At 34.1% G+C, this 20,113-nt stretch overlaps 1 protein-coding gene across 7 annotated transcripts in view; it reads right to left on the reverse strand.

Annotated features, from left to right (window-relative positions):
* The window catches only part of TMPRSS15 (transmembrane serine protease 15), a 170,477-nt gene that overhangs the window by 114,857 nt on the left and 35,507 nt on the right, over positions 1-20,113 (reverse strand). For all 7 annotated transcript variants that reach the window (XR_013158614.1, XR_013158615.1, XM_077118756.1 and 4 more), the window contains 4 exons: positions 11,168-11,319; positions 9,390-9,434; positions 7,692-7,727; positions 177-308 (listed from right to left, as the gene is read on the reverse strand). Coding sequence is in view for 5 of the 7 variants with exons in the window: in XM_077118756.1 (XP_076974871.1) it covers positions 177-308; positions 7,692-7,727; positions 9,390-9,434; positions 11,168-11,319 (365 nt within the window). In the remaining 2 variants the exon portion in view is untranslated. The remainder of the gene's footprint in view (positions 1-176; positions 309-7,691; positions 7,728-9,389; positions 9,435-11,167; positions 11,320-20,113) is intronic.

Genomic DNA, 20,113 nt, shown 5'->3' on the forward strand with positions numbered 1-20,113 from the left:
TCATTTATAAGAATGGCTATTGGACTACTGTATGCTCCGATAGTTTCAGATATTTGGGATTTTAGTGTATGGCACAGTGTGTATACATGGAGTGAGGGAGAATGACAAGGAAGGAATAGGGAGAAAGGGAGAAAGGCAGAGCGAGACAGAGAAAGAGAATGTGGAGCATTACTTACCGCAAGTGTTATTGTCTTCATCTGAACCATCTGGGCAGTTTAATTCACCATCACAAAATAAATCGATTTTTATACACATTAGAGCAGTAGTACAACGCCTTGAATCAGGAAGACACTCTATTGAGATATTTCCTTAAAAAAAGATTAATATCATAAGATTCCTACCGAGCAGATTTAATTTCCAACTAGTGAGATATGCATTGTGTTTGAATATTTATTATGTATGTCTTTGCCATTTAGGTCCTCATATATATATGTATATATATTATATACACTTATAAGTTCCAATAGAAATATTTTTTTCAGGTAGTAAAATAAATAGAAGCTATAAAGACAATAGGAAGTTAAACCTAATAATTAGAAAATCAGACTTCCCTGGCTTCTGAAACTGTTTAAAAACGGTCCTTTCAAAAAAGTGTTTATTGGGGGGCCTAGCGGGGGTCGGTTATTGTTTATTCCTTAGAAACATCATTTTGCTTTAACATGGTGGGGCTAAGACTGAAAGTGTGAAAACCTGATTTCTTTGGAAATATTTGGTTAATATCCAAAAATTGTTGTGGATTTTACTTAGAAGAATATATTGTGCCATGAAAAGTTTTGATAATGCAGAAATGTGTGTCGAAATCTATGCCATTTTAATTAATTTTTCTTTTCTAAAAAAGTAGATTATTCATGAATAACTTCAAGAAACTTGTCACTTTTGCCAGAACTGTTCCATGAGCTAAATTAGGTTTTGTATCCTCACAAATATCCAGAAATGGGCTCGACAACAATTAATAAGTTACTTGGGTTACACTCTGTGTTGACAAAAATGTTATTTTTTAGGTAATATACTTATGCCCTAAGAAATGTTGAAAACATGTCATGAAAAAATGAGTCCCTTTTTTTATAACTCCTGAAATGTAAAGACAATTCAGGCTAGAATTTTTTCCAGACCAATGTGTCTGCATGATAAGTTGTTTGAAAAAATATAGAATTTTAACATCAATATTTCCTCATTGATGTTAAATGTTAATATCTACTCAGTAAATTTGAACCTTGATAAATTAGCAGTATAATTTGGACATTTAATATCTAATGTTTATACCTCCTAGGGTATTAGGTGGTACCAAATATTGGAATGTTAATTACATCATCTGCAGCTTCTAGTAGCCTCTCAAAGACGCTTCATTCACTCATAAGCATTTATTCTTTGAGGATATAGTGACTTAAGCAAAACTTATCAATGAAAGGCATTTTCTAATAAAACACTAAAAATTCCAAGTTCATTACGACACAGAGCATGGTGAAGCCAGTAGCTATTTTCATTCAAGACCTGCATTGCTTCCTGGGAAAGGGATTCTTAGGGGAAAAGATGGAAACACGTAGCCTGTAGGGTTCCATGCCATACTCTGGCAAGGTTTTGATCGATTTGTACCGCTCAGCCTGTCCTGTACATCATCTGTCATTCTTCTACATCTTTAAGTATAGAGATGCACCAAAAAAGCATTATTTTATTTCTAGATATTAACTGGGAAATTTAAAAAGCAATTCTAAAGATAAGATGAATTCTTTTATACCCAAAAGCTAGATACAGATGACTTTAACTTTCAGAGCCCCATGAGGATTAGAATTTTTTTTGCCTATGACTTCTATAAGAATGATGGCTAAAAGTTTTGAGTAATACGTAAACACCATAGCATTTGGTTGTTGTTAGTCTTAAAACCAGCTCCATGCTGCCACCTGCTGGGTTTTAAAAATGTAATATTTGATTCTGAAATTTCACCTTGAAAACTTTCAAATTAGTAGGGAAATAAAAGTGCTTGTGTCAATAAATGTAAGAAGTTAATACTTAATTAGGAACATTTTTGGAAGTAGTTACTGAGTTTTTATGTAACTAAATCACACTTTTATTACTGACTGTAATTAAAATCTATATAAACCATTGGGAAATTCATGGAACATCTAGCATCTAAAATAGGACACAATAAAGGTCAGAGTCATTCCTAAATGACAGAAGAATGCCTACACTTAAGAGATTGAAAACTAATTGTAAAAACTTTATTTCGTAAACCCAAATGCATATTATAATTGTTGATATACATGAAATATTCCTGAAGAGAATTCCTTAATTAGGAATTAATTAATTAGGTTCTAACCCAGGAGATACATAGTGTTTGACAGTGTTCCACAAATGCCTGATAAACAGCTAAGTGAGAGGAAGCATTATTCTAGAAACTTTTATTTCAACAGTCCTTAACTGAATTCTAAGCACTTAGCATTTGAGAGAATAGATTTTGGACTGTAGCTGAAAAGATGTACAATTTTGGCAGCTTCGAATGCTTCCCTTGCTTCACATGACACGTCACATCTCTGTCTGTCGCTGGTGTCCTGTCTGGTATCTGTTGAGCGCTAGATGTGGCTCTTCTCAAAATCACACTGGCAAGAGGTACCACTTGGGATCCTTTCATCTCATGAATGATCATTCACTCTACTAGCATTTGTTTTTGTCTTATTTGTGTCACAGAAATTTACGGACTAGAGATAAAAGGATGAGTAAGGCAGAGACTATAGTCACAGAACTTGGAGTTTAGTGGAGGGCACTGAAGCATAAGAGAAAGAGAAATTTTAAAAATTTCTATGAGGACATCAAGGATTAGACAATTTCCTTCTGAGGCAGAGATTGAAAACAATTTCACAGAGGAGGTTGCATATAAACTAGGCTTAGAAAGATGCTTAGGAATGCACCAGAAAGAAAGGCAGATAGAAGCTAGGCGTGGTGATGTGATGAAAGCAAGGAAACAGATGAGTCTAATTGATCTAGTGGGATGCTTGTGGCAACCATAACAGGAGGAGAGTTTGATGCCCGATTATGGGGGATCTTACTGTCTTCGTAAAATATTAGAAATATTTTTGACAGGCAGTGGAATTGAGTGCTTTTATATAAGTGTATGATAGGACCAGCCCATATTTCATAATGATCATTCTGGGGGAATTTGGAGAATCTGTAGAAAGAGGACAGTTGGGAAGCCGTTTCAGTGGTCAAATGAAAGCTGATGAGGTGGATGTCTGAGGCATATTTTCCAGGCGGTACTGATGGACTTTGTCTGACCAACATCGGGGTGGTGGAGAAGGTGCATTAGTTATGATACCTACACTTCTGGGGTGGCCAGCTGAATTATGATGGTCATCACTAACAGTTGCGATTATAGGAAGAACAGCTGGTGGGATTAGAAAACTAGTTTAATCTGAGGTATTTTGATTTGAAGGTGGAAATATTAAGTCCTTTTCTGTTGGTTGCACTCTCTCTCCCCAGACTCTGTTTCATAATCCTCTTCAGCTACCTTGGTCCATGGAGAAAAATAATTTCATCATATTGAAGCTAATACGGAAGACATGAATATAGCTATTATACAAGGGGCATAGGATTTAGGACTTTATCAGATTGCATTTTTACCTAGTCTTCTCTCTCCCTCTCGTCTTCTGTACTCACATATGATCACAATTTCCAACAAAACCATTAATCAAAATGTTAGCTATTACAGAGGTTGGCCAGGTATGGAGTTTTAAAATGTGACCTTTCAATCTTAAAACCAGAATTCTTTAACTTGTGGATTACTTGATTTATCATTTGGTTTTTGCCCTCATACTTTTTTTTCTATGCAAAAAGGCATTTTTGCCTTTTTTTGCCTTTAACTAGGGGATTTTTGTTTAAAGAAGCATGCATGAAGAGAAGAATAATTAGTTTAGGTTATTAGAAACTAATCAAGTTGCTTGAGTTTTAGATATTTATTAACTTGACTGATAATAAGACCTGCACAAGTTTTTATGTCCCTGTGGTATTTTCTCTTTAAGACATTAATTGTTGATACATTATAAAACATTTAAACAAAGTAGTGTTTGAAATTCGGTGACTAGAAGTTTTAATTATCCATTTATATTTGTACTGTTAAGGATTTAGTGTATCCTCAAGTGGGGATACTTCAGTAGGATTGAAAGTCAAAATAATTTCCAATGATTTGGGGTTAAGAACCATCTGTGCTTTCTTTGTGCAGGTGCTGTGCTAGGCATTGTGGAGGATATGCTAAATCTAATACTAAATCTAATACTAAAACCTAATATTTTTCCTTTCAAAACCGTTCTGAGAACTGCTACATCAAAGACAGTAATTTGACAATAAACTTTTGTAAATCTTAGATTTTATTTTCCCAATCATTTAAATGGGTATAAAAGTACTTGATGACCAATGCTACTCGAAAAAAAATACCATAATATAGTTACTTGAGGAAATAGAATCTGAATTTATGAATGTCTGCCTTTAGAGACCAATTTCATTTCATTACACTATATTGGAAAAATAGTTATCACTCTACAGAAATTCACATTTAATTTGGTAGGACAATTTAGTTTGTTTAGTAAGACTGGTTGATCAATCCAAATGAAATTACAGTGTAAAGATACTTTAATAGTCCTGACATTGTACACGTAGGAATGTCTTAAATTAGACAAGAATGCTTAGCAGGGCGGGCCACAGTGGCTCAGCAGGTAGGAATGCTTGCTTGCGAAGCCAGAGGACCCGGGTTCGATTCCCGGTACCTGCCCATGTAATTAAAAAAAAAAAAAAAAAGAATGCTTAGCAGTACATAAAGTTTGTTCCCTCTAATGCAGAGAAATAAAACACATGAAGTCACAATGTATTTGGTATCAGATAAAGTCTCCGTATCTCAGCCCTGGAGCAATCAAATTGAGGGGCATAATTCAACCTTAGGTACTCTTGGCCCAATTTCATGTTCTTCATAAAACCAGCCAATTCTTCCATCCCGCGGATCCTCTACCCAGTGGAATTATAGTGAGATTGCATTTTATATGAGATTGAGAAAGTCCATGACAGTGAAACTTTTCCTTCTGCAATTATTGCCTACAGAGTAAGCAACAAAGGAGTAGAACAAGCTGTACTCTAGAAAGCATTCAAGCATATAGGCAATTGTCCAAAATAGCACCTCTAGGCACTCTGTAGCAGCCAAGAAATCAATCAGTATAATGCAACCTCAGTTCCCATCTCTCTCCTCTAATGTTTCAAATGGGTTAGTAAAACTTTATGGTAATTAGCAACAAGGGCAGTTGAACAATCGAACATTATTTCATGGACTTTGTACTCACTATCAAAGAAAAATTAGCTTTGGCAGGATTTATAATAGTACTAATGCCAAGTATATGATGCATGCATTTGTTGATTTTTCTCAAACTCTGTCTTTCAGGTACATAAAAGTGAGTATAAACTTAACATCCCTGAAAGGCATCTTAATAATAAATTACTATTTGGAAACTGTGGTTTCCAAGTTTAATTGCCTTGTTCCCTCTATAAATCTATAGTATTTTGCCATATAAGAGGTGTTAATGGGAAGGATGACTGGGGACTCACGTAGTGCATGGATCCAATAAAGTATGGTAAAATATGATATTTTGTCCCCTACTTACCTTATGATAATCCTTTGAAGATTGATTAAGGTAACTGAACCATCTCCATTAATAGGAAGGCTTGGAAATGGAGGTTTTTTTTGGTTGTTGTTAAATAAACGATCAGGATAAAATGAGCATTACGGGATGCAGTCATCTCATTTTAATCTTATTTTTGATTCATCTTAAAAAACAAAGCATTTAACTACCCCTAACTAGTCAGTAGAGGGAGGGATGAAGAATTAAAAATTAGTTGTGTCCGTCCTTTGTGTCTTTGTGCCACACTGAACACTTTGCATTAACTCTCTTTTAATTCTCATGTCCACCTTCTTAGAGATGCATTTTAAATATTTCTTTTTAAGATAGAAATGCAGAGTTCAAAGAGGCTAAGTAGCTTTCCATATACTATATATGAAGTAATCAGTGGACGTAATGAAGCACGGATTAACCCATGTCTTTTCGATGACTGACAATTTTTCATTGCTTTTTAGACTTCATTTTCAGTTTCAATTCTTTATATAAAGTGTAAAGGATAGGGCTAAATGTGTATTTTTGGCCTCAATCCTATAGTTTACATGCAGGGTATTACTACTCAACTCCTTGGGAGAGACAAGTATGGGTAGGTTTTTTCTTTTGTCTTCCCTCTTTTCTCATTTGTTACCTCTTGGGAAGGAGCAGAGACTGGGAGAAGACACTGGTGAAATGGTTTAGCTACTTCTGAGTGTTTCTGAATGTTTTTGACTGGTTTATAATTAAGATATAAGGGGGGAAACTTGATTCAAGCCCAATTTCGGACTTTAATGCAAATGTTTCTTCTCTTCAATCATTATACATATTTTCCTTGTTATCTTTTATAGTCTTAAATGGTCCTTAATAACTGTAGATCAGATAAATTACTCAACAAATAGACAATTTGAAAACAGGGTGCTAAATTGGGTACATATTGTTGACTTTTGATATATATTTGGGAATAAATATCTCAAAATAAATTAAAATTATTTTTTCAGTTTCTTTTTAGACTGAAGGAATTAGGCATTATTAATCTTAAAAAAAATTACTCAAAGTGTTTTGAGAGATAATTTCAGATGTTGTAAAAATATTTTCCATATTTGGAGAAGAGAATATGGGTTGCATGATGGTTTTATTTGCAGCGCATGTCCTGCTCTATGAATAATCTAAATACAAGTTCAGGGAGGCTGATACTATCATAACAGAATTGTATAGGTTTTAGAAGCTTGCTGGCTTATTTTGTAAAGACATTTTGATTAATGATTCATGTATTGGTTTGTTTTACAAATAGTATACCAACCATTTTATCCAAGAATTATTAGTTTCTACCAAGAAGAACTTTCATAGTTTAACAAATGTTCTCTCCTTTCATAACATTTGATGTAAACATTGATTTAAACTTTAGGTGCATAAATCTGACAGTATGAGTGTAGCATTGAAGATCTATACAGTCCTGCCTTTATTGAGTTTGCCAGAAGCAATTAAGGACACCACCAGCCATGTGCCATAAAGATTACACATTTTAAATGGTTAGCAAATGAACAGAAGCACAGTGGACAATTAATAGAAATCCAGAGAAATTGGCACACCAAAGATACATGCAGGTGCTTGGAAAATAGTAGACAACAGCAAAAATTTGCTGAATAAATATATATGAGACTACTTAGGTAGTAGTCTAGCAAACCATGTTAACAGGAGAAAACTAGCATGTTGACCTTGCATGCAAAAGAATAAATTTAAAAAAAACTCCAATATTTGGGATGAAACCTGCATCCCTCCTAGAGAACTTTGATCCCCCTGGCAGCTCTGTTGGCAAAGGATGGTGTCCACAGTTCTAATCGAAAAAGGACTGAATTGAAGGCAGATAACCCAGGAATTAGGTTCACATAAATTGTTCACATGTGGCAAAATCTTAAGGCTAACACTGCAAACTTTTTATGTTTCAATTTCCATATTCATAACATAAGAGTAATATTAACTGCTTTGGTATCTGAGAGTGTTGTCAGGATACTAAAATGAAACGGAGTGAAACAGTTTTTAAAAAGATAGAAATAACATTATTAAACTGACCTGGAGTTGCCAGAGGAGAGTTGGTTGTTAGTTTGTCTGTAAAAATAAATGACAAAGTAGTTTTTACAAAAGTAAACTGATTATTACTAGTTAAGTGTGTAATCCTTCTGTTTACTATTAAACATAAGAAAGGTTAAGAATACAAATTTAATAGATATGAATATGCTAATTTTTATGTAGATCTAAGCATAACTCTATACTCTCATCAAATTGTACCGCAGAATGTAGATTTTTATATTTCTAACTCATTTTTCAAACCCAGATTTTGCTAAGTAAAGAGGGTAATACTCTTCAATAATCAATAAGTGAATGTGGGGATCCTTAAAGTTCATAATGACTATAGATTTAAATACCCAGAGATTTATATGATATTATCTGAAGAAAATCATCTAAAGGGTAGTATTAGATCATGAGCTTTGAATCTGAAGGAATTGATTTTGATTCTTGTATTTGACACTTAATAGCTATATGTCCCTGGGCTCAGTAATCATTCCTCCATTTATTTATAAATTAAAAAAAAAAGGTTTTCTGCAAGATCATTCTCAAAATTAAATGAGGTAATACTTATAAAATATATAGTACCGGAGGCGAGTTGATACTTTAATAGCAAGTAGTTCATTCAAATATTATGAAAATGGTGATAATTACAGATAATACCTAAAGTAATATCTTAATAATTTTAGAATGATTTATATCTTTTAAGGGTATTCATATATAAATTTGATATTTGGGATGATTTCTTAAATATTTGTGAAATATTTTATTATTCTCAACTTATGATAAGCAGAGTTTCAGAGGGGTAGATATGTGCTCAGAAATTTTGGCAGTTGGCAGAGCCAGAATTAGTCTTCAAATATTCTCACTTCCATTTTAATGCTTTCTATACAATAGAAAAAATTTATTTTTAAAATAATGCAGGTTAATTCTAAAAATTATTATTTAATTATTATTTATTTAATTATTATTATTAGCATTCTTTTTCTGTGATGGTGTGGTTTTAATAAAACAAAACAAGGTTTAGAATGTTGGGATCAGCAGTGTGACCAAAGTAGTTAAAAAGGTGGGATAAAGAATGCTAGAATACAGCAGTTAAAATGAAGCCTTAGATGCTTCTTTCTAAAAAGTGCAATGCAGCTGCAAGGGTAGCTCAGGGGTAGAATTCTCATCTGACATGTTGGAGACCCAGGTTGGATTCCTGGAGCGTGCTCGTGCCCAGAATAAAATAAAAACAAACAAAAAAGTGTCCTTTAAAAAAATAGTGCAATACATTCTGAAAGCCATCATTTGAACATCTTTTAAACTTGCTGTCTTTCTTCTATTCTTAGCATTCTAACAAGTCTCCTGACTTTTTCTCTAAAATCCCACAATTTGATTTTGGATTAGTAATCATGCATGCATGCGCACACACACACACACACACACACACACACGCACATATATACACACATACATATGTATGAATGCAAATTAAAGTCTAAAATATGGGAGAAACATTGAAATTTAAGTTGGAAGTACATGTCCTTTAAATTTATAATCAGGCATTGCAAACTGTGTACTATTATGAACTATGTTAACATTCACCAAATGTATTCTTCTTACATTTTCATATGAAGATTAAATATCTCAGAGAGATTTCCTAATGTCATCTATTTTGATGATCAATAAATCACATTTAAATTAATTCTGAGAAATACTAACCTGGAGTTGTTGGAGGGATGCTTGTAGATGGATTCCCTGAAGATGCTGGAATAAATTAAAGTTGTCTTTAAGATTGGGCTTATTATGTGAATATATTATAAAACAATGAGTACACTTATACAGTCATTCAAAAAGCATTTGGAGTGGGGGGGAAGTGCAAGGGTAGCTCAGTGGGGAAATTCTTGCCTGCCATGCGGGAGACCGGGTTGGATTCCTGGCCCACGCACTTCCCCCAAAACAAGCAAACAAAAGAAAGAAAAAAACAAACAAAATTCAACAATTGGTGCTGCAACAATGGGATACTTACATGGAAAAAGAATGAAATGTGACCCCCACCATGCAGCGTACAAAACAAATAAATAAATAAAAGGAGAAAAACCCTGCAATCCTATCTCCCATTAAATAATCAAATTATGTAATGAATATAACAAAAGGACTAAAACAATTAAAGTTAATGAAATATGCTTCATTTGATCTCTGTTGCTTCTGTTGTGTGTCTATACAATGTTAACTTAATTTTAAATATAGAGAGTTTGAAAAAAACACAATTATATGAATAATATTTTTCAATTTGAGGAAACTATTTAGAACAATATAAAGCTACTTGCTATGTTTAATCAATGTTGCAGTAGTCATAAAAAATAGTTTTTCTCTGTAAACAGATCTAAGACCAGTAAACGAACACCATGAGTTGTTAGAATCAAAATTTAGTAAACACATCACTGAAATGTGAGGTGTCTATTCATGGAAAGCATGCATACACAAGGAAAAAAAACATTCTACTTTTAGTAGAAATATGATATTCTTTCTTTGTAAAAGATTATAATTCTAGAAGAATGAAGCAGTGAAAGAAACTCAGCGATTATTAGCAGGACTGGTCATTTTCAGCTCATCTGAATCAAAGATCCAAAATAGGCAGTCACTGCTCTAGCAGCTATACCAGAGGGGGCCCAAACCATCAGAGGAAGATGAGCTGAGAACACAAGTTATCTTCTCACTGAGCAGAAACAGGAGGATATGGCAGGAGATTTAACGAAAGAGAAACTGTGCTAGATGAATACAAGCTGTAATGGAAAGCAACTTCAGTTTCAAGATTTCATATCTATTATTTCAACATCAAAAATCAAAACTACTATCATTGTCAACCAAACAAAGCACATTGAGGAAATGTTTGTTGAATTGAATTTAATAGAGGATAACCAGAATGGAAAATTTAGAATAATCTAAGCACTATAGATATATTGTCCTTTTATTATATTTTAATGCCCTATATATTTTTCCTGTGATTTATTTTTATCTTAAATTTGATCACTTTAAAAATGAAACTTGATATTTTATAAATAAGAAATCAGTATGAATCAAACTTATTGATATCTCCTCCACCTCTTTCTTCTAGGATCTTAGAGTGTGGATTTTTGATTGATTTTGTTATCTGATGCTAAGATGATATCATTAGACATTTTTGATAGGAAATTTATCTATCAGGTCAGGGTGTGCCTGTGCAGCGCAAGTAATTTTATAAGAATCACAAATATTTGTGCATGCCAATATCTTTAGGAGCTTTTGGATCCTTAATATTTCATGAACTTTTTCTCATTGATTTTTTTCCTTCAAAAATGATTTCTCTGTATTTCAGTTTTCTCATGTAAATGTGTTGTCTCAGGCAATAAGACATGTTCCTAAAGTCAAGGATGATCCTAGTGCTTCCCTGGTACATAGCCAGAATTTTAATTTCATAGCTTAATGATTCAAATAAATCAAATAATGTTCACAGATACCTGTGATATTGATGCTGTTCAAATCAATATGGAAAGTGACCAGTTGGCTGGATTTATTTGCTTCAATTCCTTGAATCAGTTCTCCTTTAACATTTTCATCTGATACCCACTGGGCAAAGAAAAGGTCAAATATGACTATAATGCTGCCATTTCTGCAAAGCAAAAGATGATATTAGGAGAAAAAAGTCAGTCTTCTTTAACTGGTTTGTGCTCAATTTATGTAAGATGTTTTTGAAAATGTCTACAGTTATTAACTTGATGATTCTTATTAAATTTATGCAAGGTAATATCAAATATTAGCTTTGTTTCACGGGTGGGAGAAAGGAAACTGAAAGACCAAGTACTTTACCAAGAACAAAAAGACTCAAAGTAGTTCAGAGTTAGAACCTGAATTTTTTGAGTTCCACATTAGCACAATAATTACCAGGCCAGTCTGTTTGCTAGAGTAACGTGTCAAATTGAACAAAATTACATAGTATCAGGGCATTTATTCTGAATCTAATTTACTGCTTGAATGAAGAATTTGTAACTTTTCATAGATTATTTAGAAGTAGAGGGAAATCTATGGTCGTTTCCCTGGTTTCAGAGAACATTTTTCTGTATAGTGTATGAAGGTCTGATAGCAAGCTTATAGCAACTCAGCTATACCCACTTTATTCTTCTCTATCCTGCATAATATAAAATATTAACACCTGGAATTATTGGCAACTCATGGGAACTACAGGATCATGGCCATGGGTGGAATTGTATTGCTTGCATCATTTCTAGCCATACCATCAGAGTTCAATGGTTTGGTCCTAATCATCTTCCCCTTTATTTAATCCTTTGCTATGTAAACTGCATTAATAGGTTTCCTTTGCAGATTTTGCAGTTTAAAGAAACATAAAATGAATAAATTGTAGGTCCAGTAGTGAGATTTGAGAGATTTTTGCTCTCTTACCTACTATTCTATTTGCCTCATTCTCTCCTTTTAGGATGTGACCCCTTTGGTGGTTAATGATCTTTAACTCTGATCTTAATTATTTGCTCCTCAGTAAGCTGGGGGTACTCAGGACAAACTTGGTTTCTTAAGAGACAAACCTAGGAGAACCAAGTTTACCTGGTATTTTGGCTGGTTCCAAAATTTGGACAGTTTTATTCACATGCTTGTGACATCTAAAGGTTAATGACCTGTTTGAAAGGCTTCATCTATCCCCCAAATTATCTGTTTGTTCATCTATCTAGCCTGATAAAACCTAGAATAAATGTCATTTATCTTCTTCCATGACTGTGTACAGTATCAGATCTACTGTGAATGACCAGAATAGATCAGCATCTCCACTTAGTGGGATATTCCTTTTAATTTCTTCTAATGTTTGTACCACCACTGAAATAATGCCTTTCCGTGTAGGTGGCTTTTAATTTTTTAAAAAATGACGGGGGTATTCTGATATAATAATTTCATGCTTCACTACTATTAAATAAACTGTTAAAATATTAGGAGGCATAACTTCTAAATCATTTGCTTAAATTATAGTAATCAAATATTGGAAACTAGAAGGCTCCTTAGTAACTATTTAGTTCAGATTTCCTCAAATCTCTTTGGGTCCTTGATAAGGATACATTTTGTCATAACTATTGCTTTTGCATATGCTTCCACACTTGTTAACTTTTCTTTGCTCTCTGAGCCATAATTTTATTGGAGAACAATTCCTTGTGTTCTTAGGAAAGGTAACCATTTCTCCAACACTTGTCATATCAATGACAGTTTTATTCATAGTCATATGACCAGGCAACAATCAATGGGGTCTGAGGGGAAGACTGGTAGAGAACTTCTGGAAAATTTTTCCATGTCTAATAAGATAAAGGTTTATAGTGGACTTCTTTGTTGAACACTACTGTGTCTTCACATTTTTGCAGGAACTGCTTCATCCATCTGGATACACCAAGGACGCCATAGCGGACAACTAAAGATAGTAATGCGGAAGAAGGAAAGCACCTGGATTCTTGCTTAAATTACCAAATTCACTTCTGCTAGAACCTCCAGATTTCTTGTAATGTCAGATGATAAGCACTTAAAGTTTAAGGCATGTTTAGTCCTGCATTCTGTTAATTGCAGGCTAAACAAATCCTAAGTATAGTAAAATTTGTAAGCTTCATCCTGTATTTACTTACACAGAAGCTTCAGGAAATGAGTTTACTTATTTTTGCACCTGATGCTGTGCAATATTTTCATTTTAGAGATAAGGAGATTGACGTTTAGGGTTACATAGGTATACTTTGACCAAAGTTATACAGCTTGTTAGTGTCAGAGATGCGAATGGAACAGAGGTCCTCTGTCTCCCAGACATTTGTATATATAATTTCCATCTCCTCTCCTCCAGTACCACTACCATCAACAACAGTATGGAATGTTTAGCAAGAGGAAACAAAAAACCACACATTTACCTTAAATTTAAGTCCAGGTCTTTATTATTATGCATTGTTGCCAGAAATTTATATCCAAATAGATAGGGAAAATAGCTACTTGGATTTTGTGGGGGAAGGAGATATTTTATTCCATCCAATTTCTGAGGGATAGCACCTGAGTTCTTCACTTCCTTTTTTTCCCCTTACATCATGTCTCCCTAACCAATCTCACCCCAAAACTAAGTGCTTAAATGGACAGTATTAAATACAGCTAAAGTGAGCATGAACAATTTTCATCAATTTCCATGTCTTCAATCCTGTATCTTCCCCTTATCCTTGGTTACATTCTAGATCGATTTAATTCTGATTAAATCTTTATTTTCTGTTTATGTATTTTCCACATGTTTCACTTTACTAAAACAATTTCTTTTATTTTGTTTGAGTTAGGGAGTAAAAGAGGTTAGGTAAAGCACAAATCTGGAATTTTGTTTCACTGAGTTGAAAGTCACAGAATTAGTTCATTGTCAGGCATAAAACATCTTTATATGAAAGATGCATGCTTTTTGTTTTGAATTATACATTGCATTTAATAATTTACACTTTGCAAGGACAGGCATTACATATCTTATATCCACACACTGATGTATTCTTTAAAATTTATTTTCTTATTCTGTATAAATGTTGAGATAACAGATACATATTGTAGAAATCAGGAAAACTATAATGAACATTTGTGTTCCAACTAATAAGAAAGCTAAAACTGTTATCTTAGTACTTCAATAATGGTCTCTATTACTGCTCTGAGATTGATTTTACTTATTAAGGTAAATGAGAATTGTTGTTTGGAGAGAAAAAAGAAACAACGTGTTTTCATTTCAAAGTATTGTAGAATTCTCGGTCTGTTTTTTTTTTTTTTAAGCACATAAATCCTATCATTGTGCAGAGAACCTATGTGCAATAAATCAAAAGGTTTCTTATCTCTTATTTTCTGTAATGATATTGATGACCATTCGGGTTGCTGAGTAAACAAGAGTCTTCACTACCTTAACTTTGTGACTCGTCTGTGCTCAGGGGGCAAAATAAATTGAATACTGCCCCAAAAGGTAAAGCTAAATGCTCTGAGTCAAAACACTTTCCACAAAACAGAATAACAGAAATTGTTTTCATAAAGGAGAGCAAGTCATTTGCTATAACAGAGAATGCTTCAAATTGGTCCATACACACACATACACGCATCCTTACACACACAACTTTGTAGGGAATTGAGGGTTGGCATTGATAAAATTTGTGAAAGTAATAGGAAATAAGTGAGTGACTAAGTTTCGTTTTCTGACCACTCTAGTTTGCTCATGTACATAAGCATGTGGCACAAGTTTAATTAAAATCAATAACTGAGAAGAACTTAGGTATTTTAGATTTTTCACATTTGGTGTTTATTTTGTTAGCTGGTAAGAATCCAGTTATTTTGGTTGCCTGATTAAATAAATGGATTTTAAAATTAAAAAAATATATAAAGCTAATATGAGTGTGCTGCTTTTTCCTCCAAGTAGAGTATGTATTTTGATATGAAATTATTTAAAGTAAAAACCTGAATGTCTGCCTGTTGCTCTCTTTACCTGCTTCTGAATTTCTTTTCCCATCCTTATCATCCATCTTACAAAGTACTGATCTGTAATTTATCTTTCGAAGTTTTTATGAAATTCCCTTGCATTGCATCCTTTACAAAACTCACTTCTGATTTAAAAGTAGTTCAGATACCACCAGGGGTAAGTATCTCTATGGTGATGAATACTATCTGAGACTCTTTACAAAGTATTTGCCAAAATTTAGGCATTATGCTGTCCTGCTAGATATCCAAAAGGAGGAAAAAGAAATAATTTCCCAGTTAAATAAATTTTAATAACTAAAGGCCTACCTCAGAGATAGTGTCAGCTGGGTTCCAGACCACCATAATAAAGTGAATTTTACAATGAAATGAGTCACAATTTTTTGGTTTCCCAGCACAAAGTTATGTTTACACTACACATTCACTTATTAAGTGTGCAATAGAATTATGTCTAAAAAATGTGCATAGCTTAATTAAAAAAACTTTATTGATAAAAAATGCTAACCATCATCTGAACCTTTGTGAATCATAATCTTTTTACTAGTGGAGGGTCTTGCCTAGATGTTGATGGCTGCTGCCTGATCAGGGTGGTGGTTGCTGAAGTTTGGGGTGGCTGTGGCAATTTCATAAGTTAAGAAAACAATGAAGTTTGTGCGACAATTGACTCTTCTTTTCACAAAAGATCTCTCTGGAATATGCAATGCTGTTTGAACTTATTTCAAAGTTGGAGTCAATCCTCTTAAACCCTGCTACTGCTTTATCAACTAAATTTATGTAATGTTATAAATCCATTTATAAATGTTATAAATGTTATTCAACAATTTCACAACATCATCACCAGGAGTAGATTCTATATTAAAAAAAAAAAACACTTTTTTTTTGCTCACCCAAAAGAAGCAACTCCTTGTCTGTGAAAGTTTTACCATGAAAATATAGCAATTCAGTCACATCTTCAGGTTCCACTACTAATTCTAGTTCTTTTGCTATTTTCTCCATATCTGCTATCTCCAACATATCCATTCATGAATGTTGAAATAAACTTCTTCCAAATTCCTGCTAATACTGATATTTTCACCTCTTCTCATCAGTCACAAACGTTCTTAATGGCATCTAGAATGGTGAAACTTTTCCAGCGATTTTCAATTGAAGTTGCCCAGATACCACAGAGGAATCACTGTCTATGGTAGCTATAGCTTTATAAAATTTATTTCATATATCAGAAGACTTGAAAGTTGAAATGATCTTTGATCCATGGACTCCAGAATGGATATTGTATAGTAGGCATGTAAACAACATTAATCTCATTATACATCTCCATCAGAGTTCATGGGTGACCAAGTGCATTGTCAGTGAGCAGTAATATTTTCAAAGGAAGCTTTTTTTTTTTCTGAGCAGTAGGTCTCATTGGTGGGCTTAGAGTATTCAGTAAACCATGTTAACAGATATGCTGTCACCCAGGCTTTGTTGTTCCATTTGTAGAGCACAGGCAGAGTAGATTTAACTTAATTTTTAAGGGCCCTAGGATTTTCAGAATGGTAAATGAGAATTGGTTTTAACTTCAAGTCACCAGCTACATTAGCTCCTAATAAGAGAGTTAGCCTGTCCTTTGAAGCTTTGAAGTCAGGCATTGACTTCTCTTCTCAAGCTATGAAAGCCCTGGATGGCATCTACTTTCAGTAGAAGGCTGTTTGATCTACACTGAAAATCTGTTTAGTATAACCATCTTTATCAATTAACTTACCTAGATCTTCTTGATAACTTGTTGCACTTCTACATCAGCATTTGATGCTTCACCTTGCACTTTGAACTTATGGATACAGCTTCTTTCCTTAAACCTTATTAACCAACCTCTTCTAGTATCAAAATTTTCTTCTGCAGCTTCCTCACCTCTCTTAGCAGTCATCGAATTGAATAGCATTAGGGAATGTTGTGGATGGTTTGATCTTCTATACAGACAAATAAAACTTTCTCCATTTCAGCAATAAGGCTGTTTTGCTTTCTTATCACTCATGTATTCACGGGGTAGCACTTTTAATTCTTTCAAGAATTGTTCCTTTGCATTCACTATTTAGTTAGCTGTTTGGCTCAAGAGGCCTAGCCTTTGGCTTGTCTTGGCTTTTAAAGTGCCTTCATCACAGAGATTAATCATTTCTAGCTTTTAATTTAAAGTGAAAGACACCTGACTCTTACTTTCACTGGAATACTTAGAGGTCATTGAAGGATTATCAGTTGGCCTAATTTCAATATTGTTGTGTCTCAGGGGCTAGAGAGGCCCACAGAGAGGGGGAGAAATTGGGGAGCAGCCATTAAGTGGAGCAGTCAGAACACAGACATTTATTAAGGTCACTCTTATATGGCCATGGTTCATGGCACCCAAAACAATTGCAATGGCAACATTAAAGATCACCCATCACAGATCACCATAACAGATTGAAAAAAGATTGAATTATTGTGAGAATTACCAAAAATGTGACCCAGAGACCCAAAGTGAGTAAATATTGTTGCAAAAATGGTGTCAATAGACTTTCTTGATGCAGGGTTGGCACAAACCTTCATTTGTAAAAAGTGCAGTATTTGCGAAGCACAAAAAACTAAAGTGTAGTAAAATGAGGCATGTCTATATAGTGATTTTATTACCTAGAGAAATAAAGGATTATTTGTTAAATATCAACAAAATGCTGGGGTTTTGATGGCCAACTAGGTCTGTATAAAAAATGTCTTATATTCACCAATTTTTCCCAAACTAGGTAAAAATAAAATTTTCTTGTATTTTATATATATGTGAGCACAAAGGGTCACATATATACAAAAAAAAAAAAAGCAATGCTATTCTGGTAAATCTTATAATACAGACTGTGCTTGCTATGGTTTACTCTGGGCAGAGCCAAGCCCTAATTAAGGAGAGACAGGCACCTGGGCATTCTGTCCTTAAGGGAGTCTAAAACCTTTCAGAAGTCCTTTGGAATTGATGCTCAAAAGAAGATCTCTACATTCAGTCCATTATAAGACAAATTGGTTCTACCCACTCCAAATTAGATACCTTAAGTGGGAAAATAATCACCAAAATACCTGCATGCATGTTTTTGCCCTCAATGAATAAATATTTACTAAATATTTTTTAAAATAATACTTTGAGGAAGAAAAATATTGACCCTTTCTAGAGAGTCCATGTCTCCATCCAGTCCTAGTATTGGGCCAATGAAATAAACGATCACAGCCATTATACCCTGGAAGACAGGAGTAGATAATTATACAGAGGTTAAATTGCATCATTATTAAAGCCTCTTCTAACTAAGTTGCTCCAGATGCTTCTGGATCAAAGGTAGGAATGAAGATAGTAGACAGATATAGGACAGGCTACTGGGTTTAATATGTCAAGAATATGTGACGAGATAAGAAGTACAGATTGACAGATAATAGATGAAATAAAAAGAATGAAAGAAATAACTTTTTTTGTATGCTGTATGGTGGGGTCACATTTCATTTTTTTTTTCCCATGTGAATATTCTGTTATTGCAGCACCATTTGTTGAATTTTTGTTTGTTTTTGTTGGTTTCTGTTTTTAGGAAGTGCATGGGCTGGGAATCGAACACGGGTCTTCTGTATGACTGGTGAGAATTCTGCCACTAAGTCACAGTGGCACCGTCCCTGAAATAACCTTTTAAACTCAACTTTTTTGTATTGTTAACGCTTCTATTTTTTTTCCACTGTGACTTCAATGCATTGGGTTAGTTTTCTTCATTAGGAAATTGGAAGGCCCTGTGTTTCCTTCTGCCCATTAAATAATCCCCATTTGACATCAGCCATTGTTTTTCTAAGCATGATCATTTTGCTTTCTACTCGACCCTCTTATCTTTATTTCCTCAGTAGGAGCTAAAGATTGTATTATTAATGTCAGGACTATTGTGATGATTATATACCAAGTCTCCCTGTTCCCACACTCCCAGATTCAATTATTCCTGATCCAAGGTATTAGAGTAAACTTTCTTTACAGTTAGGCCCATTGTGTTGCTCCAATGACCAGCAGTCCCTTATGGCTTCTGTTTACACAAGTTAAACATCAGGCTTCCAGTCTTACATTCAGAAGCATCTTGACTTCTTGATGTCTTCTTGGTGAACCCTAATGCCCAACCAGATCATATCATCAATATGCCATGCTGATTTTTCTCTCTTTACCAGAAATATCTTCCTTTCTCTTTACTCAGTGTCTAACCATGCTTCTGAGATTCTGTTTAATATCATCAGGAAACGTTCCATGACCAACTCTTTGAATCCCAGGAGCTCTTTAGCATATGAACACTGCTGTGCATCCAAATGATTATTTTAGAATCTTTTTAGTAACAGTCCATTCTAACAGAAAGTTAAAGCCATAGTGAGAATATATTTACTTTTTTATTATAGGAAGAGGATTAAAGGAAAACATAGTAACACCTAACATAACACTCCCCTAGGGAGCTCATCGTCTAATTAGGGGATAGGCAAAATCATAATTGTGTTACATTGGTTACTTTATATGGAGTTAAAAGGTGCTAGGCAAGTAGAAGGGAGGAGAACTTAACTCAGACTAGAGTGTCAGTTAAGTCTTCCCAAAGGAGGTGACATGGACCGGTTCTACTGGAGTATAAGCATGAATTCATTCATTCTATAATAAGGAAGTCTAGGAAATGAATAAGTATACAAAAGAGAGAAGTCAGGATGCATTTGAGGGTGTTCAGGCAATGGAGTAGGATTGCTGCAGAAGTAAGTGGGGAAGGGAAATGGTAGAACAAAAGACAGTAAAAGTGGGTAAGATAGACTCAGAGATAGAACCTTTGAGAACATCAGCCTTCAGGGTGTTGACACTAGGAATAGTCTTCAGGCATTCGAAACACTTGAAATATGAAGCTGGAGATACACTTATTCTCTGAAAATTAATATCTACAACCAGGATCAGTATGTGAAAATGGATTTAT

Source organism: Tamandua tetradactyla, chromosome 10, assembly GCF_023851605.1.
Source record: "Tamandua tetradactyla isolate mTamTet1 chromosome 10, mTamTet1.pri, whole genome shotgun sequence".
Taxonomy (NCBI): domain Eukaryota; kingdom Metazoa; phylum Chordata; class Mammalia; order Pilosa; family Myrmecophagidae; genus Tamandua; species Tamandua tetradactyla.